This window comes from Rhinopithecus roxellana, chromosome 14 (genome assembly GCF_007565055.1).
Source record: "Rhinopithecus roxellana isolate Shanxi Qingling chromosome 14, ASM756505v1, whole genome shotgun sequence".
NCBI classification, from domain to species: Eukaryota; Metazoa; Chordata; class Mammalia; order Primates; family Cercopithecidae; genus Rhinopithecus; species Rhinopithecus roxellana.
In genome coordinates, this window is record NC_044562.1 from 76353766 (window position 1) to 76381676 (window position 27911).

At 39.1% G+C, this 27911-nt stretch overlaps 1 protein-coding gene and 1 pseudogene across 4 annotated transcripts in view; both read left to right on the forward strand.

Annotated features, from left to right (window-relative positions):
- SLC25A12 (solute carrier family 25 member 12) overlaps positions 1-27911 on the forward strand; it is a 112533-nt gene that overhangs the window by 14905 nt on the left and 69717 nt on the right. For all 4 annotated transcript variants that reach the window (XM_010377595.2, XM_030916589.1, XM_030916591.1 and 1 more), the window contains 2 exons: positions 12832-12974; positions 24338-24453. In XM_010377595.2, the coding sequence (XP_010375897.1) occupies positions 12832-12974; positions 24338-24453 (259 nt within the window). The remainder of the gene's footprint in view (positions 1-12831; positions 12975-24337; positions 24454-27911) is intronic.
- On the forward strand, positions 23615-23714 carry LOC115893339 (annotated as a pseudogene).

Below are 27911 nucleotides of genomic sequence, written 5' to 3' on the forward strand. Positions count from 1 at the left end.
CATTTACATAGAAAATATGGAATTTTGGCCGGGCGCGATGGCTCACGCCTGTAATCCTAGCACTTCGGGAGACTGAGGCGGATGGATCACCTGAGGTTAGGAGTTCAAGACCAGCCTGGCCAACATGGTGAAACCCCGTCTCTACTAAAATGCAAAAATTAGCTGGGCATGATGGCGGGTGCCTGTAATCCCAGCTACTGGGGAGGCTGAGACAGGAGAATCGCTTGAACCTGGGAGATGGTGGTTGCAGTGAGCTGAGATCATACCACTCCACTACAGCCTGGGTGGCTGAGTGAGATTCCGTCTCAACAACACCAACAACAACAACAGAAAGAAAATATGGGGTTTTGTGGTTTTAAAAAACATAAACAATAATAGCTAATGCTTACTGTGTCACTGTTATGTATCAGGCACTATTTTAAGTGTTTTATGTAAATCATCATATTTAATCCTCAGAACAACTCTATAAGGTAGGTACTATTAGTATTCCCATTTTACAGATGAGGAAACTAAGCCCCAGAAAGGTTAAGTAACTTGTTCAAGGATATACAATAAACGGAAGAGCCTTGCTTTATATATTTTAATGCAATTTGCCTTATTAACTTATTATTATTTGGAGATACAGGTATGTTAGTGTGTAAAGAATTGTTTAATTATTTTTCTGTAGCCTTTTGAAAAACTTTGTTATGAAAAATTTCAAACATACACAAATCTAGAGAAAATAGAATAATGATAGATAGATACCATAGATGATTAGAGGGAGAAAGGAGGGAGGGGAATAGGGTGGAAAAACTATTGGGAACTGTGCAGACTCTCTGGCTGATGGGACATGTACCTACACATGTACCCTCTGGATCTAAAATATGAATTGATATGAGCCTGGTGTGGTGGCTCATGCCTGTAATCCCAGCACTTTTGAAGGCCGAGGTGGGTGGCTCACTTGAGGTCAGGAGTTCGAGGCCAGCCTGGCCAACATGGTAAAACCCCGTCTCTGCTAAAAATACAAAAATTAGTGTGGTGGCGCATGCCAGTAATCCCAGCTACTAGGGAGACTGAGGCAGGAGAATCACTTGAACCTGGGAGGTGGAGGTTGCAGTGAGCTGAGGTCTGCCTGGGTGACAGAGGGAGACTCCATTTCAAAAAAATAAAATATGATTTGAAATTTTTTTAAAAAAGGTTTGTTGTAATTCTAACTGAATTAATATTCTTTAAAATCATACAAAAAAAAAAAAAAAAAGAGAAAACAGTATAATGAATCACCAACTATCTGTCATTCCAGTGTCACCAATTATCATGGCTAACCTTGCTTCATCTGTATTACAGCCACACTGGCTTATTTTGAAGCAGTTCTCAGACATCATCTTGCAGTATCCATAAATAGTTCAGTATGTATCTCCAAAAGATAAGGACTCTGAAAAACCAACCAAATCATAATACCATTATCACACCTAAAAAATGTCTTATCATCAATTTCTTTTGAGTGTTGAAGTTCTCTGATTGTTTCATAGATTTTTAAGTAGCTTTTGTTAAAAACAGAATCCAGGCTAGGTTCATACATTGCATTTGGTTGATCTGTTTCTTAGATCCTTTAATACTTTCTGCACCCTACTATGTTAAAGGTCCTTATTTCTCTTTGGTAAAAATCTTGGTATTTAATCAAGGCTTATCAACATTGAGGCATTCCATCCCCCTAGGAGCAGCACCTTCATTGTCAAAATGACATGATTTGCCCAAGCTTATACATATATATGCTCCTTGTATGTTCCCATGGTTACATAGACCAAGAGACGAACGTATTTATTTAAGAAATGATGCAAATTAATTAGTCAACTTAATCTGCCCTGGGAAGCATTCTAGTTCCAGTTATTGGGTTCTTTGGGTCATTATTTTATTTCCAAGGTTTTTGGTTATTTTGAGTGGAAAATTGTGTTGGTAGATCTTCTTTATTATGGTAGCTTCAGTTGATTTCAGTGATTAATAAGGGTCTTGACCTCCCTGCTGTGTTAGAAATTGCATAATTCAGTAGCTGACAGTAGGGCTTACTATAGTGGACAGTGAAAATATATTAAAACAACAACAAAAATAAGCACATAGTATTCGTGGAAGCAATCTGAGTTAGGAAAGCAGAGCACTGAAGAATTTTTTTTTAGCAAAATCAGTAAAATGTTTTGTTTCTAGTTTATCCAAAATATGCAACTGAAAGTTTTAATCAAAATTAGATATATACAACTGCTTTTCCCTAACGCTCAGGTAGTTGATTTTAGTAACATCGGAAAATTTTTACATTACTAATTAAAATCCCTGTTTTAAAACATTAATATGGCTTAATAAAGTTGTTAAAAAGTCCAAGTGGCCATATGTGTTTAAAATAATTTTTTTCTTATAAAATATTTATGATAGAATGCTCTTTTATTCTAATTGAACTCACATAATAAGATAAGGCAAATTACACATTGTACTGTTTAACAGGGTTTGTGTGTCAGATCTGCTATGGTCTTTGCTCCTTACACAGAGTGCTTGTGTAGTAAAAGGGCATGCATTCCCTACTAAATTTGGCTTCCGTTGGAAGTAAGAGCCGTAATAGTGAAGGACAGTAAGAGAACTATCTTCATATGCTCAGTTCTTGCTTTGGTACATATCGTCTTCTTTTATTGTTCAAATAATTCATTTTTCTTTGTGGGAAATGCTCTATGAAATATCTGTAGTTACTAAGCTTCATGACATTGTCATTTGAGTTACTGAAATTAAAAGGATGTTAAGATCTGAAAATGTCAGTTCATCTCAGTTGGAACAAAGTCATGGAGGAACAGTTTGTTTTGACTCATATTACAGCCACATGTTGGTTAGACAGAGATAAAGCTGCCTAGACCAGTCAGGACTGATCTCATGGTAAGCCCAGGAATACTGGCAGCCAACCCAGGGAAACTTTGGCTTGGAGAGAGATGAAAGGTTAGAACAGTAATTTCTTCATGTTTGGGCGAAAGCAGAAAAATTCACTAAGCAAGGAGGGAAATTGAGATCCTATGCTTTTCTGTTTCTAAGCATTTTACAGTAACTATTTCAAATTATATTTTACAATTTTGAAGTACTTTGGTGTTCAAGGTGTCATTTTTGCCTCACAATGGGACAGCAGTTTTTCTGCAAACCCTTGTTAAAGAAGAGGCTCCAAGAATCTGCATGTTTTACCCAAAAATTCTCGAGTTAATGGCACAGGAGTTTAGAACCCAAGTTTTCTGACCCAGTTTTAGTGTCCATCATGCCATCATCTCTGAGCTACTTGACAACAGGCACTGTGTCTTGTTGATCTCTGCATCCCCAGTACTGGGCACCAGGCATAGTGGCTGGCACACAGTTTCAAAATCAATCCAAAATAACCTGAAAGATTTGATCTTAGCAGATTTTTGGCTTAAAAAGCAGTGTTTCTAGATATATTGCCTTAGTTTTGGTGTGCATACTTGAAAAATCCTTAATCTTGATATACCATATAATTTTTTAAAAGTAACCAGTTTTCTAGTCCTAACGCATCAGAATTTTTCTTTATAGTCTCTGGAATATCTTTTAGAGGTATAAAACATCAAAGGATCTGTTTATGAACTCAAACTATTTAAACAAGTAATTGGTATCATTTAGAGTATTTGGGCTTTATACTCATTGAAATCATTGAATTTTAAGTTAACCTTTTTTTCTTAGTGGAAATTTAGGGTTGTGTGTCAGTCTTTGTAATGTGTAGTTAATATAATAATATAGGTTGCATACATCCTTTTTCTGCCCCCCCATCCCCCCCCGGGACAGAGTCTTCTTCTGGTCCCCCAGGCTGGAGTGCAGTGGCAGGATCTCGGCTCACTGCAACCTCCGCCTCAGCCTCTTGAGTAGCTGGGATTACAGGCGCCCACCACCAGACCTGGCTAATTTTTGTATTTTTAGTAGAGATGGGGTTTTGCCATGTTGGCCAGGCTGATCTCAAACTCCTGAGCTTGTGATCCACCCACCTCGGCCTCCCAAAGTGCTGGGATTACAGGTGTGAGCCGCTGCGCCCAGCCAGTTGCATACATCCTAAAGGTCACATAAGGTTAAATTTGGTAAGTTGCAAAGGAGTTACTGCTATCCAGTTTATTACAGTCAGTTGAAGCCTTGGTATGTTGATCTGTTGGCTTGGTAGGCAAAACATTTTTAAATGGCATGATCTTCTCATTTGGAGCTAGAGGTAGTTCAGTGTAATTATGATACACATCTGTATATGAAACCCTGCCATCTTTTATAGACAATAATTTTGATTAAATGTGTAAGGATTCTAATCTCTCATAAGATCTATTTTATTTCTCAAGCTTTAGAATGCTAAGGCTTTCTCAAGCACATGCTAACTATACTCAATGTAAATTTAGGTATTTCTGGAAATGTCAAAGCTGTATGTTCTTTCACATTTCAGATACTTGAGTTGGGCTTGGAAAAAGTTTAATAAAGAAAATGGACCAGCTATTTCAGATACTGTCAACTACTTTATGTCAATGTCTTCCATGTGTCCTTGACTTCTTGCCCAAGAGGGAATACAACTGCTTAAGAGATATCTTTGAAATGGCAAATGATGAACTCTAAAGTTACTTGGAGTATAGGCATACTTGGGTAATTTCATCTAAAGTCATTTTAGTTCATCCTTTGAAAAGACAGGAACAAAATGAAAGTTATATTATGAAACTATTAAATTGCTTGATATACTAAGTGTGTATGTGTGTGTGTGTGGGGCAACCTAGTGGGACCCCATCTTTACAAAAAAATAAAAATTGAAAAACTTAGCTGAGCATGGTGGCACATACCTGTGGTCCCAGCTACTCAGGAGGCTGAGGTGGGAGGATCACTTGAGTCTGGGAGGTCGAGGTCTTCTGTGGGCCGTGATCCTGCCACTGCACTCCAGCCTGGGTGACAGAAAGAGACCCTGTTTCCCAAAAAAAAACAAAACCCAGACGCCTGATTTAAATATATCACCAATTTTTGAGGTACCAGCTTTATTAGCATAATACCTAAAATATTTTAGCATTTTTGACTGTGGATAGACAGATTCTAGTTTCAGATATAAACTCCCTCTTTGGTTCTGCTGTTCAGGCAACAGGCTTACAGACATTGCCAAGTAATTGTCTCTAATTTAATGAGTTAATTAGTTAACTGTCTCCTGTAGAAGTCAAGTACTGACTCCTTATGGATGGGAGAAGACTTTTTTCCTCTAAGCTGTACACTCTATCTTTCAGTTAAAATTAAGTTAAAATAGACTAGGAGAGCTGGAGAAAACACTGGCAAAATACCTCAGGGTAAGTGGTTCTTTGGCATCATTTATAACCCCGGATACTGGCACAGCCTATTTCAGTACATGTCAACTAAAGCATTTGTTTTCTTTGTTAGCCTCTGTGTCCTTTGTGCTTTGTGCTAAGGCTGCTCTATTTCCTGATAGTTTTAAAGTCAAGAATGTTGACATCTTGGCAATTCCATACATACAGTATACTTAAAAATTTTTTAAATTTTGGGTTCAAGAGGTCCATGTGCAGGTTTCTTACAAAGGTATATTGTGTGATGCTGAGGTTTGGGCTTCTGTTGATCCTGTCATCCAGATAGTGAACATGGTACCAAACAGGAATCTGTTCGCCCCCTGCCCTTTCTCTCTCTCCCCACTCTAATAGTCCCCAGTATCTATTGTTCCTGTCTTTATGTCCATGTGTACCTGTTACAGGTAGAGGGTCTTGACTGCAAGTTCTCCAGGTTCTTGGCATTTTAACAAAGAATTGGACAAAACGCCCAGCAAAGCAAGGAAAGAATGAAGCAACGAAAGAACGAAAGCAGGAATTTATTGAAAATGAAAGTACACTCCACAGTGTGGGAGCCAATGAGCAGCGGATTAAGGGCCTGGATACAGAATCTTCTCAGGTCCAAATACTTCCTAGAGGTTTCCCATTGGCCACTTGGTGCTTACCTCATGTAAATGAAGTGGTGGCCCACGATCGGTCTGATAGGTTGCTTTTTGCAACCAATCAGAGCCTGAAGTGAAGTTGTAAAGGACACACTCCTGTGCAAACATCTGATTGGCTGCAGAAAGCAACCAATCAGAGGCTAAAGGAAAGTTATGAAGTTACGAAGTTGTACTTATATGCAAACTGACTGCAGTCAGTCTGATTGGTTGTGAACAGCCAATTTCCAATCTGCCGTGCAGAAAAGGTAGGGGTTTGTAAAGGGAGTAGCCTCTGGTACTTTTGTTACTTAGGTGTGGAAAGTTAGGGTTATCCTTTCAATTTAGTTCTAGGAAGTTGGTGTGAAACGGCCTCCAGACCCTATTCTCCTGCCTCATACCCAATATTTAGTTCCCGCTTTTAAATGAGAACAGGTGATACTTGGTTTTCTGTTTCTGCGTTAATTCTGCTTAGGATAGTGGCCTCCAGCTGCATCCACGTTGCTGCAAAGGACATGATTTCAGCCTTTTTTTTATAGCTGCATAGTATTCTATGAAGTAGATGCCATACATGCAGAGCACTTTTATTGTGTGTTTATGTTTTCTATTTAGTGGTTGTAGTCCTGGAGGTCAAATTCAGATATTAGAGAATAGACACCTGTGTGGCAAAAAGAACAATTGTTGCCAAATTTTGTTAATACAAAATCTCTGAAATGTTTTCATGTGCTCGCCCCTTTTGTTATCTGTTAATGAAACAAAGAAGCAACACAAGCACTTGTGAAGAGAGAACAAAGATCACCATAATCCCATCTCTAGTATTTTCTTTTTTTAAGTTTGAGATGGAGTTCTGCTCTTGTTGCCCAGGCTGGAGTGCTTTGGTGCAATCTCGGCTCACTGCAACTTCTGCCTCCCGGGTTCAAGAGATTCTCGTCTCAGCCTCCTGAGTAGCTGGGATTACAGGCACCTGTCACCACGCCCAGCTAATTAGTATTATTATTTTGAGACAGAGCTTCACTCTTGTTGCCCAGGCTGGAATGCATTGGTGCAATCTCGACTCACTGCAACCTCCACCTCCCGTGTTCAAGCGATTCGCCTGCCTCAGGCTTCCAAGTATCTGGGATTACAGGCATGCACCACTACACTCGGCTAATTTTGTATTTTTAGTAGAGACAGGGTTTCTCCGTGTTGGTCAGGCTGGTCTTGAACTCCTGACCTCAGGTGATCTGTCCACCTCGGCCTCCCAAAGTGCTGGGATTACAGGCGTGAGCCACTGTGGCTGGCCAATTTTTGTATTTTTAATAGAGATGGGGTTTCACCATATTGGCCAGGCTAGTCTCGAACTCCTGACCTCAGATGATCTGCCCATCTTGGCCTCCCAAAGTGCTGGGATTACAGGCGTGAGCCACTGTGCCTGACCTAGTATTTTCTTACTTTGTATTTTGTGTTTAGTTTTTCCTTCTTTTTAATTTTTCATAGGAGTCAGGCCCTCCTTGTCAAAGGATTTGAGCGTTTTTATGATTATATATAATGTATACTTGTGTGTAGTACCTGTATATTGCTAAGTTTCTTTTCAAAAGGACTGAATTTGACAAAAGCAAGATGTATAGGACAGTATAAATAGTATGCTATCATTTATATAAAAAGAAATGGATAAGAATTTCATATATACACACATATATTTAGGTGTATATATATTAACATATACATAATTTACTCGTTTATGCATAAAACATCTTTAGAAGGATACATAAGAAATCGATTGCCTCTGGGGTGGGGAATTGAGTGGGAACAGAAGTAGGAGGAAGACTTTTTACTGTATATTCTTTGCTACCTTCTGAATTTTGAATGGTATGAATGTAATACTATTAAAATAATAAATAAAAAGCTATTAGCAATAGGTAAAAGTACCCACTGTTTTTTCTTTTTCATGCCCACTGTGTTGGTTCAGGCCTCAACCTCTTTCACCTGTATCTTTTATTTATTTATTTTTTTGAAATGGAGTCTTGCTCTGTCGCCCAGGCTGGAGTGCAGTGGTGCGATCTTAGCTCACTGCAACCTCCGCCTCCCGGGTTCAAGTGATTCTCCTGCCTCAGCCTCACGAGTAGCTAGGACTACAGGCGCCCGCCACCACACCCAGCTAATTTTTTGTATTTTTAGTGGAGACGGGGTTTCACCATGTTAGCCAGGATGGTCTCAATCTCCTGACCTCGTGATCCGCCTGCCTTGGCCTCCCAAAGTGCTGGGATTACAGGTGTCAGCCACTGCATCTGGCCCTCACCTGTATCTTCGTAATAGCCACTTACTACTCTCCCTGTTCCAAGTTAGTTCCTCTCTCTTCCACTCACCTTTCATGTTGCCATCAAGGATAGCACAGATCAGATATGTCTCTCCTTCTTAAACTTTTAGTAGTGTCCCACGGCTCACAGAATAAAGTTCAGACTCTTCTGTTTAGCATTCAAAGTCTTCCACCATTTGGTCTCAAACTGCCTTTTCTACTACATGTATTTCTATATGCTCTCTTTATTATCGTATCTCTCTCCAACTAACCCTTCTCCCAGAAAAAAAGGGTATTTTTTGTTTCAACATCTGTTCACATTAGTTTTTTGTGTTTTTGTTTTTAGTTTGAAGTACCCATTCTCTCCACTTGCAATTGAAATTGGATTTAACTTTTAAGTTCCATTCCAAGTGTTGCCTTTCTCCCTCCATTCTCTGGCCCCATCCCACCAGTCCTGGGAATGAATCACTCCTTTTTGGTTCCCATAGTATATTTCTCATGCCATTGTTTGCAACTCATATTCTAGTTACTGGTGGACAGAACTAGTAACAGTAACTAGTAATTGACTAGTAACTAACTTGTCAGTCTCCTTATATTCTGTTTTAAGACTTCTTGTATCCATCCTTCTTTCCAATTGCAGCAGTCTTCCTCATATTGTGCCTTTCCTCACTCCTGCCTGTGCTTAACTCTGGTGGTTTTGTGATCTTGGTGGAACATGTCCAATTATCTCATACATGTTAAGAAGAGGAAGAAAAGAAGCAATTGACAGGAATTGATGGAATCTACTTACTATTAGTATAAATATCTTTCAGTTTGCTTTTTCTTTATCCTATGTTTATATACTTTTTTTTTGAAACTTATTGTTTTTTTTTTTTTTTTTTTTTTTTTTTTTTTTTTTTTTGAGACGGAGTCTCGCTCTGTTGCCCAGGCTGGAGTGCAGTGGCGCGATCTCGGCTCACTGCAGCCTCCGCCTCCCGGGCTCATGCCATTCTCCTGCCTCAGCCTCCCGAGCAGCTGGGACTACAGGTGCCCGCCACCACGCCCTGCTAATTTTTTTGTATTTTTAGTAGAGACGGGGTTTCACCGTGTTTGCCAGGGTTGTCTCGATCTCCTGACCTTGTGATCCTCCTGCCTCGGCCTCTCAAAGTGCTGGGATTACAGGCGTGAGCCACCACACCCAGCCTATTGTTTTCTTTATCCTATGTTTATATATTTATTGTTTTGAAATTTTAAAGATTATTTTGTCTTCATTGTGTAAGTGTGTGAAATATCTAGAGGCCTGGGAGGTCAATAAACTTGTCTAGGGACTCACAAAGGGTTAGTGGTAGAGCCAAGGTTTAAACCCAAAACCCCTTCAAGAATGGCTTTTATAGTCATGTATAGAGAACATGACTTTATTTTGGGGTAATATTTCTTGAATGCTTTTGGTAGCACCAATTAGTGGGAAAAAAAAGTCCACGTTGGGCTACTTCTTTTTATTTTTGTTCTGTAGCACAAGTCATCAAGCAACCCCTGGGCTACTTTTTTTTTTTTTTGAAACAGGGTCTTGCTCTGTCTCCCAAGCTGGAGTGCAGTGGTGCAATCTTGGCTCACTGCAACCTCCGCCTCCCAGGTTCGAGTGATTCTCCCACCTCTCAAATGCTTTGAATGCTAACCAGAAGAGTCTGAACTTTATTCTGCAAGCCATGGAACAATACTAAAAGTTTTAGAAGAAAGGAGAGACATAATCTGATCTGTGCTATCCCTGATGGCAACATGAAAGGTGAGTGGAGGAGAGAGGAACTAACTTGGGACAGGGAGACTAAGAAGTGGCTATTACAAAGATACAGGTGAGGGCCCGGCACGGTGGCTGACACCTGTAATCCCGGCACTTTGGGAGGCCGAGGCAGGTGGATGACGAGGTCAGAAGATCGAGACCATCCTGGCCTAACATGGTAAAACCAGTCTCTACTAAAAATACAAATTAAGTGATTCTCCCATTCCTCTCAGTCTCCTGAGTAGATGGGACTAAAGGCACAGGCCACCACGCTTGGCTAATTTTTGTATTTTTAGTAGAGATGGCATTTCACCATGTTGTTCAGGCTGGTCTCAAACTCTTGACTTCAAGTGATCTGGCCGCCTTGGCCTCCCAAAGTGTTGGGATTACAGGCATGAACCACTGCATCTGGCCACTGGGCTACTTCTTATGCAGGCTGATACAGCACTTGTGGTGGTAGTCTCTGTGGCGTTTTTTGTTTGTTTTTCATTCTTTTGGACAGGGTCTTGCTCTGTCACTCAGACTGGAGTGTGGTGGCACAATCATGGCTCACTGTAGTTTCGACCTCCCAAGTTCCAGTGATCCTCCCTCCTCAGAATCCTGCATAGCTGGGACTACAGGTGTGCACCACCATGCCCAGCTACTTTTTGAATTTTTTGTAGAGACCTGGTCTCTCCGTGTTGCCCAGGCTGGAACTCCTGAGCTCAAGGGATCTTCCTGCCTTGGCCTTCTAAAGTACTGGAATTACAGGTGTGAGCCACTGTGCCTGGGCTAACTCTTTTCTTATTGAAAGAACAGGTGGCTTTGTTTAGTCAGATCCACAAAGGGAGACACTTGCAATACTTGACCAGAAAGCAAACCAACAATCATTTGCCCTGATTCTTCTTCCCCATCTTGTTTCCCAGAAGCAACCACTTGTAACTCTCTTAGCTATTTCTTTTGGTATTACCTTTCACATTTCTATATTGATATGTCTAGACATTTTTGACTTTCTGTTACAGTAGCTGAGGTCCTAGCTTCCTTATACTACTTCCTCTCACATTCCTCTCAGTATATTTATAATTTTTTCTTTCAAGACAGGGTCTTGCTCTGTTGCCCAGGCTGGAGTACAGTGGCATGATCTCTGCTCACTGCAACCTCCACCTCCCAGGCTCAACCAATCCTCCCACCTCAGCCTCCTGAGTAGTTAGGACTACAGGCACATGACATCATGCCCAGCTAATTTGTGTATTTTTGTAGAGAAGGAGTTTTGCCATGTTGTCCAGGCTGGTCTTGAACTCCTGGGCTCAAGCAGTCATCCGCCTTGGCCTCCCCAAGTGCTGGGATTACAGGTGTGAGCCACTGCACCTGTCCTATTTATAATTTTTATTAAATTAACATTTGATATCTGTATTATTATGACTATAAATACTGTTTATTTTGAGCCAAGTCATAGATTATGATATTTTCTATTTTTGTACAATAAAAATAATTTCTCATAGTTAAAAATTACCAAACTTTTGATTTGCCTAGTTATTTGTGTACCTATTACCAATTCATTCATTTGCCAAATATTTACTGAGTGCCTACTATAAGCCAGGCATCATTCTTGGTGTTTGGGATGTATCAGCAAACAAATTAGACAAAGATTCTTTCCCTTGTGACACATTCTAATTGGGAGATAGACAATAAACATAAGTAAAATATAAAGTATGTTAGAAAGAGGTGCTGAGGGAAAAAAAGCAGGGCTGTTGAGAAGCATGATGCCCTTGATTCATGATTCTTTATATGTGACCTGGTTTTTCTCTCTGAAAACTTGTGGAATTTTCACTTCATTTGGATGTTCTGCAATATAACAATGATGGGCCAGGCCCTGGTGTAGATGTTAGTTTTAATTTTTCGTGCTTGACATTTTGTGAGCCCTTGTATTCTTCAGTTCTGATCTTACTGCTTTGTTGATTGACTGAAGTAATGATCAATCTGATGCAACTCAAGGAGAAGAGCTTTGGTTGTTCATGTTTGGTTATCCCATAGTATATAAAGCACTTTAATGAGTTTCTTTGATGCAAGTATTATTATTACTTTATTTAAAAAATTATTGAAGTAAAGATTACTGATGTCAAAGAATATTTTAATTTATTTCCTATTTCCAGCTGCTGGAACTTGGTATGATGAAAGGTCTTGTTTGTTATTCCTTTTTCATTCATTTCACTTCGAAGGTTTGGCAGGTTACATGTCTCCCTGGTGCTCTTGTAGACGGGGAGCCTCTGGGAGTCACTTTCAGGTCCTGGCTGTCCTTTCACTTTTCTTAGTCTTTTCTTATCTTTTATCTCACCAATATATGTGTTTTTAATTGAGATAAAATTCACATAACATAAAATTCACCATTTTAACCATTTTAAAGTATACAATTCAGTGTTTTTTTTTTAAAGTATATTTACAATGTTGTATGATGTTACCACTATCTAATTCCAGAACATTTTCATCATCCCCAAAGAGAAATCTGATATCTAATAAGCAGTTAACGCCCATTCCCCCTCTCCTTTCAGCTCCTGGCAACCAATATTCTGCTTTCTGATTCTATGGTCTTACCTATTGTGGACATGCCACGTCAATAGTGTCACATAATACATGGCCTTTAGTGTCTGGCTTCTTTCACTTATCATAAAGTTTTCAAGGTTCATACATGTTGTGCATATGTTAGTACTATAAAATGTTTTAAAATCAGACTCTGAATATTTGATTTTTCAGTATCCAGATAAAAATTCTGCATTTATTATCTTTATTTTGATTTTAATACTGGCCTTTAATTTACCTTTTCACAAAACATCTATTGGATATAAAATGATATTGGATAATTTTTCAGTATACGTTATTTATTTGTTTTTTTAGTATGCCAGTACTGAGGTTGATGGAGAGCATTACATGACTCCAGAAGACTTTGTTCAGCACTATCTTGGACTGTATAATGACCCAAATAGTAACCCAAAGATCGTGCAGCTCTTGGCAGGAGTAGCTGATCAAACCAAGGATGGGTAAGTATCTTCATGCATTTTCTGAAAACTAATGTTCTGGAATATATTGTTAAAAATTTAAAAAACTGGCCGGGCACAGTGGCTCACGCCTGTAATCCCAGCACTTTAGGAGGCCGAGGCAGGCGGATCAGCTGAGGTCGGGAGTTCGAGACCAACCTGACCAACATGGAGAAACCCTATCTCTACTAAAATACAAAATTAGCCGGGCATGGTGGCCCATGCCTGTGATCCCAACTACTCAGGAGGCTGAGGGAGGAGAATCGCTTGAACCTGGGAGGTGGAGATTGTGGTGAGCTGAGACTGAGCTATTGTACTTCAGCCTGGGCGACAAGAGCAAAACTCCATCTCAAAAATAAAAAAAAAATAAAAATTAAAAAAACCCACAGCCTTACCTGTGAGTATCTAGAATTTTAATATTAGTAAACATGTAATTAGTAATTACCAGTTTACTCATTAGTAATTAGAAAATATGTATTTAAAATAAATATATTATTATTATACTTTTGGGATACAGAAATCATTACGAAAAATGTATTCAAAAAAATTTTTTTGGAAAAATAATGGGAAGCTTTATGTTGAAAAGAATGAAGATACCAGGCAAGTAAGTATTCTTTATAGGTCAAATTGTGAGCCAATAATTTTTAAACCACACTAACTGGAGATCTATGTTTTGTTTTGTTTTGGTCTACATTAAAGAAATATATATATATAGTTTTTTTTTTTTTTTTTTTGAGATGGAGCCTTGTTCTGTTGCCCCGGCTGGAGTACAGTGGCGTGATCTCAGCTCACTGCAACCTCCACCTCCTGGGTTCAAGTGATTCTCCTGCCTCAGACCCCAAGTAGCTGGGATTACAGGCATGCGCCGCCACACCTGGCTGATTTTTGTATTTTTAGGAGAGACAGGGTTTCACCGTGTTGGCCAGACTGATCTCGAACTCCTGACCTCAAGTGATCTGCCTGCCCTGGCCTCCCAAACTGCTGGGATTAGAGGTGTGAGCTACCATGCCCAGCCTTTAAAAAATGATATATATTAGTTGTATAATTAAACTATGTATTTTATTCAAAGTTTATAAAAATGGTGTTATTTACTGTGATTATCAAGGATACAGACAATTCTTTTTTTTGAAAAAATATTTCACGGGAAAAGCCACATTTTATGTTGAATAATCTGAGCAGAATGAGTTCCAAATAACCAAGTATATTTCTTTCATTCATTCAATAGATATTGAGTGCCTACTATGCCTCAGGTACTGTTCTTCGTGCTGGGATTATTAATATATCAGTGAAAAAGCCACAAAACGATAATAAGTGAATTATGGTTTGTTAGAAGGCTATAAGTACTATGATGAAAAATAAATTAGGGGAGAGTTTAGGGAGTGATATTTAGTCATTTATCTCTCTGTTTATTTGGCAAACATTAATTGAATAGCCATTGTTTGTCAGGCACTGTTGGGCCTTACAAATACAAACATAAATTAAATGAGGCTTCTGGCCTTCAAAAGAAGGTACTAGCTTAGTGAGAAAGAAAATGACTAAACAAATGAGGTGCTGTCATAGCTATATGAGAGGTGTAGAGGTAACCCAAGAAAGCATGGTTAACTGTTTTGTGTGGTCAGGACAGCATCACAGAAGAGGTGATACTTGAGTGAAATCTGGCAGGATGAGTACAAGCTTGTTAGTAGTTGGATAAGTAGGGACAAGAATTCCAGGAAAGGGAACAGGAATGGCATGAAACATTAAGGGGCACGTGTGTGTGCGCATTAGTGAATGGCAATGGAGGAGAGTTGTGTTGCAAGTACTTTGATGTGGCTGTGGCGTGGCATTGCCTTGTTGCTGGGGGAAATGTAGTTGGAGTGGCTGAAGGCTTTTGACTCTGTCCTGCAGGTATTTTTGGCCTGCTAGCGTGTGGGTGTGCGAAAACACAGAAATAACAAGGGGCATCTTGCTAGAGTGTCAGTTTACTCAACTAAGGGGAGAAAAGCAATCATTATTTGTATTAAAATCATATATGGCTGTATTATGGAGTGAATGTAATACTTGCATGAATTAGATAAAGAAAATTTTGGCTTGTTATGGCAGTTTCGATCTACATCTCCAGGCCTCCAGGGCCTAGGCTCTTTCTCCTTCCTGTTGAGGTGCTTATGTGACAACCTTTGAAAACTAGGCAGTAAGTAGTCTAAAAATTATTTCCATTGCCACAGATGTAAACAGATTTTAGAAATGGTAGGTTGGAATGGGACAAGACTCATATGCAATAGAATCAATTTAGGTGGCTATTGTAATAGTTAAAGTAGAAAGATTGGTGTCTAAGTTCTTTGAGTTCAGGATTAGTAATGTATTCAGTTTTATTGTCCCATAGAACCTTGCACAGTGTGTGAAATTTACTATGTGTTCAATAAATGTTTGTTTTGGAAAGATTTTATATCATTTATAAATGGCAGGTATTGGGGAACTTGTATACATTTTAGTTCTACTCAAAATATATCAGCTGATAAATCACTGTGGATCATTCAATCATAGGATCTTTCAACAGTGATTAGACAATAAAGCATATGAAAATTAATTATACCTATCAGAATTCCTTCTTCAAAATTAATAAAGGTAACATATATTTAGCTCTTTTAGAAATTATCAGAGTATTTATTATTATTAATCTGGTCTAAGACCTGATTTCAGAATATCCATATATTTTCAGATGTTTCCTTTTGTGACTGTCTGCTCTATTCTGTCTCAGTAGTGTATCTTCTTTGAGGCTTCATATGGTTCTCCTAGGTTGAGTTGCATTGTTAAAGTAGGACATTTTCTTTTCTTTTCTCTCTCTTTCTTTTGTCGGAGACGGAGTCTCACTCTAACACCCGGGCTGGAGTGCAGTGGTGTGATCTCAGCTCACTGCAACCTCTGCCTTCTGGGTTCAAGTGATTCTCCTGCCTCAGCCTCCCAAGTTGCTGGGATTATAGGTGCATGCCACCATGCCTGGCTAATTTTTGTATTTTTAGTAGAGACGAGGTTTCACCATTTGGCCAGGCTTGTCTCGAACTACTGACCTTGTGATCCGTCTGCCTCGACCTCCCAAAGAGCTGCGATTACAGGCATGAGCCACTGCACCCAGCCCATTTTTCTTCTTATAATCATCTTTTTAAAAAGATATTCTCTGCTGAGTGCAGTTGCTCACACCTGTAATCTCAGCACTTTGGGAGGCTGATGTGGGAGGATCGCTTGAGGCCAGGAGTTTGAGACCAGCTTGGACAACATGGTGAAACCCCATCTCTACAAAATTAAAGAAAAAAATTAGCCAAGTATGGTGGTGTGTGCCTGTAGCCTTAGCTACTTGGGAGAATGAGGCAGGAGGATTGATTGAGCCCAAGTGTTTGTGGCTGCTGTGAGCTATAACTGAGTCACTGCACTCCAGCCTGAGGGACAAAATGTGACTCTGTCTTAACAAAAAAGAAAAAAGATATTCTCTTTTCTCCCTCCTTCTGTTTTGTACCCCTTAACCCAGGGCAGTGATGAAATACTAGAATAGCTTACTTGGTACATTGTTTCCTGCCCCAAAATGTGTTCCTTGGTTCTATGGTAGTTTTTTGATGATGAGTCCTATAGATATGTTACGTGAAATGGCAACATATAATATTGCTTATAACCACTCAAGACCAAGTCTGAATAAGTGGAACTAGTATAGACAAGTTCAAGTGATTTGGTTGAGTGTGTGAGAAAAGCTGGTCTAGGAGTGGTTGAAACATGCTCTTTTGTGCTCTGCAATCCTTCCCCCATGTTTTCTAGGATGTTAACTGTTCCTTCTCTCTTGTTCCACATCTCCTTTCCCCCACTAGATAGTAAAATAAGTAGGAATGTTTGGATATGGGTGCTTGCTGTAGAAAGCCGTGTAACATACAATACAGCATTATATATTATAAATAGCACAATCAGTTGTCTAAAAGTAAAAGCCGGTAGCCAAGTATTATTTGTGGGATTGTGGCTTAAATTTTGAAGCTCTGGTATATAATGAAAAGCAAAATGATTTTATGCATTTAATACAGATCTCAGAGAGTGTAATTGTGTGATCTAATCTAAAATATTTAGACAGTTGCTTGCTTGAAATTGTAACTTGTAGAACCATAGTTTCTATATTTAGTCCTAGTCAGAATTTTATCTGGAGGTTCTGTTCTCCTGTGATGTAGAAAACTAGTTTTCTTTTCTACTAGTTTTTCCCCCAAGTGTTTTCCTTTATGTTACACAGGCATATAGAGAAACTTTTTATGCAGAAATCTTGATTGTTTTAAAAATTGTAAAATTAACATATTAATATTTTGTCATTTTATTAGTTCCTATTTACTAAATTGAAAAGGGGCTTCGTAGAAAATTTTAAAAAAACACACCAAATTCAGAAAATATATTTTTCAAAGTTATAAAAAGAATACATGTTCTTTCTAAAATGTCAGACAATGGGGTAATATGGTAAAAAGTGAAAGTACCTCCTTATCCCCATTACAAGAAAAACGAATAGAGTGTGAACTAATCAGTAGTTTCTTCACTCAACAGTTAGTAGCTTGTGGTTTGCATATGTTCTATTAAAATCTTGATTGGGCTCTTCTAGCAATAAAGGAATTCATGGCAGGATAAAGGGAAAAGGAGCCTTAAAAATATTCTGGAGCCAGGCCTGGTGGTTTACGCCTATGATCCCAGCACTTTGGGAGGCCAAGGCAGGAGGATCTCCTGGGGCTAGGAGTTCAAAACTAACCTGGGTAACATAGCAAAACCCCATCTATACAAAAACATTTAAAAATTAACCTGAGCATCATAGTGCTTGTCTGTAGTCCCAGCTACTCAGAAGGCTGAAACAGGAGGATCACTTGAACCCAGGAGTTCCAGGTTCCAGTGAGCTCTGATTGCGCCATTGCTCTCGAGCTGGGAGACAGATTGAGACCTTGTTTCTTAAAATAAATAAATAAATTAATTAATTAATTAAATAAATAAAATTCTGAAACATGCTTGCTTTAAGCATTGCAGACTTTCTTGTTTTCAGAAAAATATTGTTGCATTGTAATGCAGTAAGTATATAATGACTGTGGGCTTAAAATAGAGGAGAGTATCAGAGAGACTGTCAAGTGGCCAGTTTTTCTCTCATTCCTCCCAACATTTTATTATGAAAATTTTCAAGCATTCAAGAAAGTTGAAAGAATTTTATAGTGAATACCCATATATCTACCACCTAGACTACCACATAGATTATATTTATTATTATTTTATTATTAGTTATTATTATTATTATTATTATTTTTGAGACAGGGTCCCACTCTGTTGCTCAGGCTGGAATGCAGTGGCGTGATCATGGCTTACTGCAGCCTTGACCTCCTGAGCTCAAATGATCCTCCTACCTCAGCCTCCCAAATAGTTGGGACCACAGGTGCCTGCCTCATGCACAGCTAATTTTTATTTATTTTGGTATTTTTTGTAGAGATAGGGTCTTTCTATGTTGCTTAGGCTGGTCTTGAAGTTTTGGGCTTAAGCAGTCCTCCTCCCTTGACCTTCCGAAGTGCTGGGATTACAGGCATGAGCCACTGCAGCTGGCCAGATTCTACTATTAACATCTAACTATTCTTGCTTTTTCATATATCCATCCATCCCTCTGTCCTTCATCAGTCCATCTTATTTTTTTATACATTTCAGAGTAAAGTGCAGACATTGATACAGTTCTTAAATATTTTAGCATGCACATTATTTACTAGTGTTTAATATATGTTTTGAGGGTTTTTTGTTGTTGTTGTTTGTTTTGAGACAGAGTGTGTCTCTGTCACCCAGGCTGGAGTGTAGTGGTACGATCTCGGCTCCCTGAAACCTCCGCCTCCCGGGTTCAAGCAATTCTCGTACCTCAGCCACCCAAATGGCTGGGATTACAGGCATGCGCCACTATGCCAGGCTAATTTTTCTTTGTATTTTTAGTAGAGACGGGGTTTCACCATGTTGGCCAGGTTGGTCTCCTGACCTCAAGTGATCACCCGCCTCAGCCTCCCAAAGTGCTGGGATTACAGGTGTGAGTCACCATGCCCAGCTTTTGAGTGTTTTTCTTTAAATGTAAGACTCACACACAGTAAGAAAATGTGAATCTCAAAGGTGTATTTGCTGAGCTTTGACAAATGTACACACCTAGGTAACCTCAAGTGATTTTTTTTAATCGTGTTAAAATATACGTAACATGCCGGGCGCGGTGGCTCAAGCCTGTAATCCCAGCACTTTGGGAGGCCGAGACGGGTGGATCGCGAGGTCAGGAGATCGAGACCATCCTGGCTAACACGGCGAAACCCCGTCTCTACTAAAAAATACAAAAAAACTAGCCGGGCGAGTTGGCGGGTGCCTGTAGTCCCAGCTACTTGGGAGGCTGAGGCAGGAGAATGGCGTAAACCCGGGAGGCGGAGCTTGCAGTGAGCTGAGATCCGGCCACTGCACTCCAGCCTGGGCGACAGAGCGAGACTCCGTCTCAAAAAAAAAAAAAAAAAAAAAAAAAAAAAAAAAACAAAAAAAAAAAAAAAAAAAACAAACAAAAAAAAAAATATACGTAACATTTACCATTTTAATAATTTCTAAGTGGACAGTTCAGTGGCTTTAAGTACATTCACATTGTTATGCAACTATTATCGTATCCAAGGCCAGGCGCAGTAGCTCATGGCTGTAATCCCAGGACTTTGGGAGGCCGGGGTGGGCGGATCACCCGAGGTTAGGAGTTCAAAATCTGCCATGGTTAATATGGTGAAACCCCGTTTCTACTAAAAATACAAAAATTAGCTGGGTGTGGTGGCACGCACCTGTAATCCCAGCTACTGGGGAGGCTGAGGCAGGAGAATCGCCTGAACCCAGGAGGCGGAGGCGGAGGTTGCAGTGAGCCAAGATCGTGCCATTGCACTCCAGCTTGGGCAACAAGAGCAAAACTCCATCTCAAAAAAAAAAAAAAAAAAATTATCATATCCATTTGCAGAACGTTTTTATCATTCCATACTGAAACCCCATACCCATTACATAATGACTTCTCATTCTCTTTCCTTCCACTCCAACCAGCCTCTGATAACCAGTACTCCACTTCTTATTGCTGCTATTTTAGCTACCTCACATATGTGGAATAATGCAATATTTGTCCTTTTGTGTCTGCCTTGTTTCACTTAGCATAATGTTTTCAAGGCACATCTATGTTGTAGCATATGTCAGAATTTCATTCCTTTTTAAGGCTGAATAATGTACTCAGTTGCTTTATTTTTTATTTATTTATTTTTTAGAGATAGAGTCTCACTCTGTCACCCAGGCTGAAGTGCAGTGGCACAATCACAGCTCATTGCAGCCTTGAACTTGTCGGCCCAAGTGATCCTCTTGCCTTAGCCGCCTGAGTAACTAGGACTACAGGCATGTGTCACCATAACAGGCTGATTTTTGACTAATTTTTAAGTTGTTGGTGCGTTTGTGTATTTTCATGATACATCGGAATATATATCTCATGTGATACAGATCTGAATATATCTGAAGGTAACTGAGTGTTTTTTTTTTTTTATTTTTTTGAGACGGAGTCTCGCTCTATCGCCCAGGCTGGAGTGCAGTGGCTGGATCTCAGCTCACTGCAAGCTCCGCCTCCCGGGTTTACGCCATTCTCCTGCCTCAGCCTCCCGAGTAGCTGGGACTACAGGCGCCCGCCACCTCGCCCGGCTAGTTTTTTGTGTTTTTTAGTAGAGACGGGGTTTCACGGTGTTAGCCAGGATGGTCTCGATATCCTGACCTCGTGATCCACCCGTCTCGGCCTCCCATAGTGCTGGGATTACAGGCTTGAGCCACCGCGCCCGGCCAGTAACTGAGTTTTGAGGGATGGCTGAGTATTACCCCAATAGCTTCTTACAATAATGGTCTGCTTACTAATGCCAGATACCCTTTCTGGTTTTCAATTATAATTTTAAAATTGGGAGAGGGTTAGGAGATAATACAGTAATGGAAGAATACCAAATTGAAGGCAGGAGTTAGGAGTCTTCAGGTAGCCTCACTGATTTGCTAAATGTCTTTGAGGAAGATCATTTAAGGTTTGCCTTTCTAAGGGTCCTTCTGGCTCAAAAGTTGCGTGAATATATGATTTGCCTTTTGAATATGCTGGCAGACAAAATGTAGATAATTTAGTAAATTCCATAGACTTTCTATTTTAAACAAAGGGCTACTTAATTGGAAACCTATAAATACAAAAAACTAGCCGGGCGACGAGGCGGGCGCCTGTAGTCCCAGCTACTCGGGAGGCTGAGACAGGAGAATGGCGTGAACCCGGGAGGCGGAGCTTGCAGTGAGCTGAGAGCCGGCCACTGCACTCCAGCCTGGGCGGCAGAGCAAGACTCCGTCTCAAAAAAAAAAAAAAAAAAAAAAAAAAAAAAGAAACCTATGTGACAGGAGTCTCAAATCCACAAGGACAGTGTGGTCTGTAGATATATGACTGATGAGCCCTGTTTGGTTGCTTTTCTGAAGGAAAAAGACTGCTTGTCTTCAAGGGGCTGGTGCTACTTGGGACCAGAAACCTAGTGTTGTTTACACTTGCAGTTTATCAAAATAAACCAGAAAAAATTGAGTATATATGGGAAATCTTGTGATTTCTTAATGTCAACTAATGCAACTAAAAAATAGTACTTTTCATGCCAAAGAAAACACATCTTTGGACCAAATTCAGTCTGCCAGCTAATAGTTTGTGACCTTTGCTAGTTAAGGAAGAAGTTTTTGGCCTCTTCTCATAAATATAGAAGGTTTTATATTTATGAGAAGGTTTTATATTTATAAGGTTTTATATTTTTATATTGGTTTTACTACTGAGCATGAAATTTGTTTTAAAGCTACATATTCTGTGTTTCAGGGTAGGTGTATTTTTTATGTCTTGATGCTATTTTGTAAAAACCAATATGTTATGCCTTTTTAAAGAAAACCCATAATCAGCCTATTTTTTATTTTAAAAATTATTGGCCAGTCTGTTTTTTTCTTCCTCAAACAGAAATCACATGAAAGATATACTATAGAAAATCCTTGTGTCAATTAACACATTTTGAAATATATAGAATAATTAACACTGGACAATCAAGGAAAGATGAGTTTCATAGGAAAATACTTCATTGAAGACCAGTATGCAGATCTGTGTGCATATGAGACACATTTTTATAATGCTGTTACTTGGACAGTCACTACTAATGAGCAGCAAGATGGTATGGAATCTTTGTAGCAAGCTTGCTGTGAAAGATCTAGCATATGCTGGCTCTGTAAGGTCACTGAAGGCAATTTCTGTGTAGTTTTGACCACTGGTTAATTTTATAACCTTGAGTATGATAGGACACGTTAAGTTCTAGAAACCCAACATATGAGTTTCTCCCACTTTTTGTTAAGTTTTGTTTTGTTTTGAAATGGGTCTCACTCTGTTACCCAGGCTGGAGCGCAATGGCTATTCACAGGCACCAGCATTGCATGCTACAGCCTTGAACTCCTGGGCTCAAGTGATCCTTATGCCTCATCCTTCTGAGTAGCTGGAACTACAGGTGCAGGACATTGCACCTGGCTCCCACCGTTTTTGTTTTCATTTTTCCTTTTAACATTTTTATTTTTAAAAAATTAAAATTTTTTTGAAACAGGGTCTGGCTCTGTTACCCAGGCTAGAGTACAGTGGCATGATCTCAGCTCACTGCAACCTCTGCCTCCTGGGCTTAAACTGCCCTCCCACTTCAGCCTCCAAGTAGTTGGCACTACAGGTGCACACCACCACGGCTGGCTAATTTTTGTATTTTTTGTAGAGATGGGGTTTCACCATATTGCCTAGGCTGCTCTTGAACTCCTGAGCTCAAGTGATCTGCCCGCCTCGGCCTCCCAAAGTGCTGGGATTACAGGCGTGAGCCACTGTGCCCTACCTCTAAACGTTTTATTTTAGTTTAATTAATTTATTTGCTGAGACAGAGTCTGATCTGTCACCCAGGCTGGAGTACAGTGGCATGATCTTGGCTTATTACAGCCTCTACTTCCTGGGCTCAAGCAATCCTTCCACCTCAGCCTCCTGAATTGTTGGGATTACAGGTGTGTGCCACCATGCCCAGCTAATTTTTTATTTTTACTTTTTGTAGAGACGGAGTCTCCCTATGTTGCCCAGGTTGGTTTTAAACTCCTGTACTCAAGCAGTCCTCCTGCCTCATCCTCCCAAAGTGCTGGGATTACAGATGTGAGCTTCTGTGCCTGGCCAAAATTTTTATTAGTAATATTTCAAACATGTATAACACAGAGAATAATGTAAGTTCACCTGCTTTTAATCATTACCCAAATAATTATTTGTTTTTTTATATCTCAATCTCTTCTCCATCCTCTCGATTATTTTGAAGTAAATTCTAGATGACGTATTTCATTTGCAAATGTCTCACTGTGTCTTCTCTAAAACATAAGAATGCTTAACAACAACCAAAAAAACCTCCTAAAAACATTGATTTCTTAATATCATCAAGCATTTGCATTATGTTGGTATTTCCATTTCCCAAATTGTCTTATAAATTAAATTTAAAAACTTTTTTTTTTTTTTTTTACTTTGTTTAAATTGGAATCCAAATAAGGATGTGTATTGTGATTCATTGTTATATCTGTTAGGTCTTTTAAGATTGAGATTCCCTGTGCCTCAGCAGCACATATAATAAAATTGGAATGATACAGAGATTAGCATGGCCCCTTAAAAAAAGAAGAATCCTCTTCATAGCTTCATTAAAAGTTATTTTTCAGCAACTATGGAATGTTTCTTCTGTCATTTCCTACAGTCTGCATTTATGTGGTGGTGGTGAATATGTTCCTTTGTTCGTTGTATTTTCTGTAAATCAGTGACTAGTTGTAGAGCAGTGGCTCTCAGCAGGGGTGATTTTGCTCTCCAGGGGATATTTGGCAATGTCTGGAGACATTTTTGCTGGTCACACTGGTCACAACTTGGGGATGCTATTGGCCTCTAGTGGATAGAGGCCAGGGTTGCTGCTAAACGTGCTACAAAGCACAGGAAACCTGCACAGCAAAGAATTATCTAACTTAAAATGTCAACAGTACTGAGGTTGAGAAACTGATCCAGAGACTTGATCAGATTCAGGTTTAATTATATTTTGCCTGGTTCTCTCTCTTTTCATGATGTTAGGAGCTATTGATTATTGCCCAGTTTCATTAATTTGCTAGGGACTTACAAAAGTGTAATATTCTAATTCTCCCTTCCTTATCTGACGTACCTCTATAAAAAGAAACTACCCTTTATCAATTAATTGGTTACCCTGAGCTACAGTTCATATAGTAAAGGCAGATTAAATGCCTGATGCTTTCCCTTTCTTCACCAGCCAATGACATTTTATATTTTATTCCAGGTTGATCTCCTATCAAGAGTTTTTGGCATTTGAATCTGTTTTATGTGCTCCAGATTCCATGTTCATAGTGGCTTTCCAGTTGTTTGACAAGAGTGGAAATGGAGAGGTGACATTTGGTAAGGGAAAAAGAAGATTATAAGTGATAAGTTAATGATGCTGGTCCAGTCTTCAATTGCTAAATCTAGTAACTAAACATAGATTACTGCTTATTTAGGACCTGATCCACAATTGAGTTTCCTAAAAGGATTTATGCAGATAAAGATGGCTTTATTTTTTCAAAGCATTAAACTGTTGCCAAAGATGAGAAAGTGTAGGAATGCTGTTGCTTTAGCTCATTGAGTCACTGACACTTTCACATTCCTAAAATAAATGGTGTAAGATTTTCTTGTCCTGGGCCAGCCTGGGCAAAATTCCTCACGAGGTAGATTTTGAACAACTTGAAACAATTTTCTCATTCTTTAAGTGATTTTTAGATAGGGAGTTTAGAGCTTCTCTTGTAGCATCCTTGGAAAATTGCTGCTATGTCATTGTAACACCAAGAATGGAACTGAAGGAGTATATCAAGGCAAAATTAGTGTTCTCTGAACCTGAATTTTAGATTTCAGTTTTAGGAAAGAGGCTAGAATATTAAAATTGCCATCTGACTTGGATGTAGAAATTTATTTAAATCCTCTAGTAGACGCATAATCTAACACACTGTTGATGTTTCACAGGTGTATACACTAGGATTTTTATTTGTAACTATATATTAAAGACACTTTTTTACAGAAATTAGTATATGTTTAGTAAAAGTATTGGCTAATTTTTCTTGGAACAATTTTTTAAATAAAAACCAGGTAGTAGTTCAAGGACCTTGAGTACTGTCCCCACCTTTTAAAAATATTTGAATTGTTTTTGTTGTGGCAAAAAACACGTAAGATAAAATTTACTGTCTTAACCATTTAAAATGTACAGTTTAGTAGTATTAAGTATATTCACATTGTTGTGAAAGAGATCTTCAGAAATTTTTCATCTTGCAAAATTGAACTTAAGCCCCCTTTTATAGTGTGAATTGGCATGGATATTTGTAGAAATACCCTTGAAAAATCAGACTTTCCCTGAGCTGTGGCACTAAACACTTATTCAATCAGAAGGACCAGTAGTGCCTTGACTGTAATTTTGGTGGACACATTTTCTAGCTTGGCATTGATTGTTTTCTTCTTCCTTCTGCCCATTGACTCAACTATCTTCTGTATGAGAAGACTTTCCAAGAAAATGCTATGCAGAGTTTTTGTTTTGTTTTGTTTTTGTTTGTTTGTTTGTTTGTTTGTTTTGAGACGGAGTCTTGCTCTGTCGCCCAGGCTGGATTGCAGTGGCATGAACTTGGCTCACTGCAACCTCTGCCTCTCGGGTTCAAGTGACTCTCCTGCCTCAGCCTCCCAAGTGGCTGGGATTACAGGCATGTGTCACCATGCCCAGCTAATTTTTGTATTCTTAGTAGAGACGGGGTTTTACCATGTGGGCCAGGCTAGTCTCGAACTCTTGACCTCATGATCCGCCTGTCTCGGCCTACCAAAGTGCTGAGATTACAGTCCTGAGCTACCGCGCCTGGCCCGCTATGCAGAGTTATTTAGATTTTTGCATATAAATCTTGGCATCCTCCTCCTTTGGAGCAAGCTTCAGCCATCTTGCCTCCTGAAGAATGTTGACTTTCCTCAGAAACACCTAGGTTCTGTGGTTAAAGACACAAAACCTCCATCATCTCATTCAGCATTAACCATGTACTACTAGTAATGCTGCGTTTTCTATTTTCAGTAGGTATCACACATGCTCACATATCTCACAAATGTGATGCAGAAATGCTTGGAAAATAACTTGATTCAGATATCTGAGTTAGTGAGAGTGCCCTGTGCTTATATCCTGTGTGCATTAAGAATTAGATCTCACAATCAAATTCTAATTTTTGTCCCTCTACCTTAATATCATGGTTCTTTGTGTCTCCTCCATTTAATTACTTTTCCTAATTTCTATTATTATAAAATTAGTAACTCAAGTCACTTCATCCAACAGACTGTCAAGACCAACTTAATAATAAAGACACATGCCATTGTTGATAAACAGATTAAAATGAGTGTAGGAAGTAGCTAAGTTTATATATGCCTTATTTAATGTAAATGAAAGCTTGTAGTTATTAGATCTCAACTTTAGTTAGTTTTTTTTTTTTTTTTTTGGAGGTGGAGCCTCACTCTGTTACCCAGGCTGGAATGCAGTGGCGCTATCTTGGCTCACTACAACCTCTGCCTCCTGGGTTTAAGCGATTCTCCTGCTTCAGCTTCCCAAGTACCTGGGATTACAGGTGCCCGTCACCATGCCTGGCTAATTTTTGTATTTTTAGTAGAGATGGGGCTTCACCCATGTTGGTCAGGCTGGCCAGTCTCAAACTCCTGACCTCAGGTGATCTACCCACCTCGGTCTCCCAAAGTGCTGAAATTACAGATGTGAGCCACTGTGCCCAGCCAACTTTAGCTTGTTATAGGTCTTCTGTTTTTCTTTCAGACTATTATTTATGAGTTAGAATTTTTAGAAATATAATTAGGATTAAACACAAATCAGTTTTAGTTTTTATAGTACCGGGTATAAACTGAAGAACATATCAGCCCTCAAGAATCTTGCTTTCATTCTTTTCCTCCATAATCTAGAGACAGGAATATTATTATGGAATAAGAAAAAGATGAAGCCAGGTACGGTGGTGCGTACCTGTAGTCTCAGCTCCCAAAGGAGTGATTTCAGCTCCTTGGGAGACTGAAATGGGAGGATCTCTTGAGCCCAGAGTTTGAGGCCAGCTTGCACAACATAGTGATACCCAGTCTCTAAAAATTAAAAAAAAATTTTTTTAAGCTGTACCCTGTTTCTGTTCTGGGTTCCCTGGCTAGCTGGTTGGCTCTCTTGATGGTGCTCACCTATTTCCTAAGGACTTTGACCATTTTACCGTCTGTCCCTGCCTTCCTAGTTTTAAGGATCCACTTTGAGACAAATTTTCTTAAGTAGAATAAGAGAAATAATAAAAGAAAGTTTCCTTTCATATTTTTAAGAAGAAAAATATTGAAATCTTGTTAAATGCCATTTAACAAGATTTCTAGGGACTGCTTATTTCAAGCCATATTCAAGACTACAGAATTTCTACATAAGGAAATAATTAACTTGGAGTTTATTTTTATAGGATTTTGGATCTGGGGTGAAGGTCAGTTTTCATGTTTGTACCCACTTAATAAAATGAATTGTGCTTATGTATTTATAGGCACATGTTTAGGTAAATGGAAATTTTAGATCAATTCTAAATAGAGTTAAATCCTTTTCCACCAAATGGCCTTCTGTTTTCTAGTTTGGAGCTATTTATAGTTTTCTCTTATGCACATGAGAGAAAGTTGGAAGACAATATTAGATGCAAGGTGTAAGGAAGGGGAGAAAACCTGTTATGCCATCAGCATCTCTTCTAGACTATGATGATAATGTTATCTCTGTACTTCCTGTATATTCTCATTTATGCTTTTTTTAGATATGATTTTATACTCATCAAATTATATACTTAAACTGT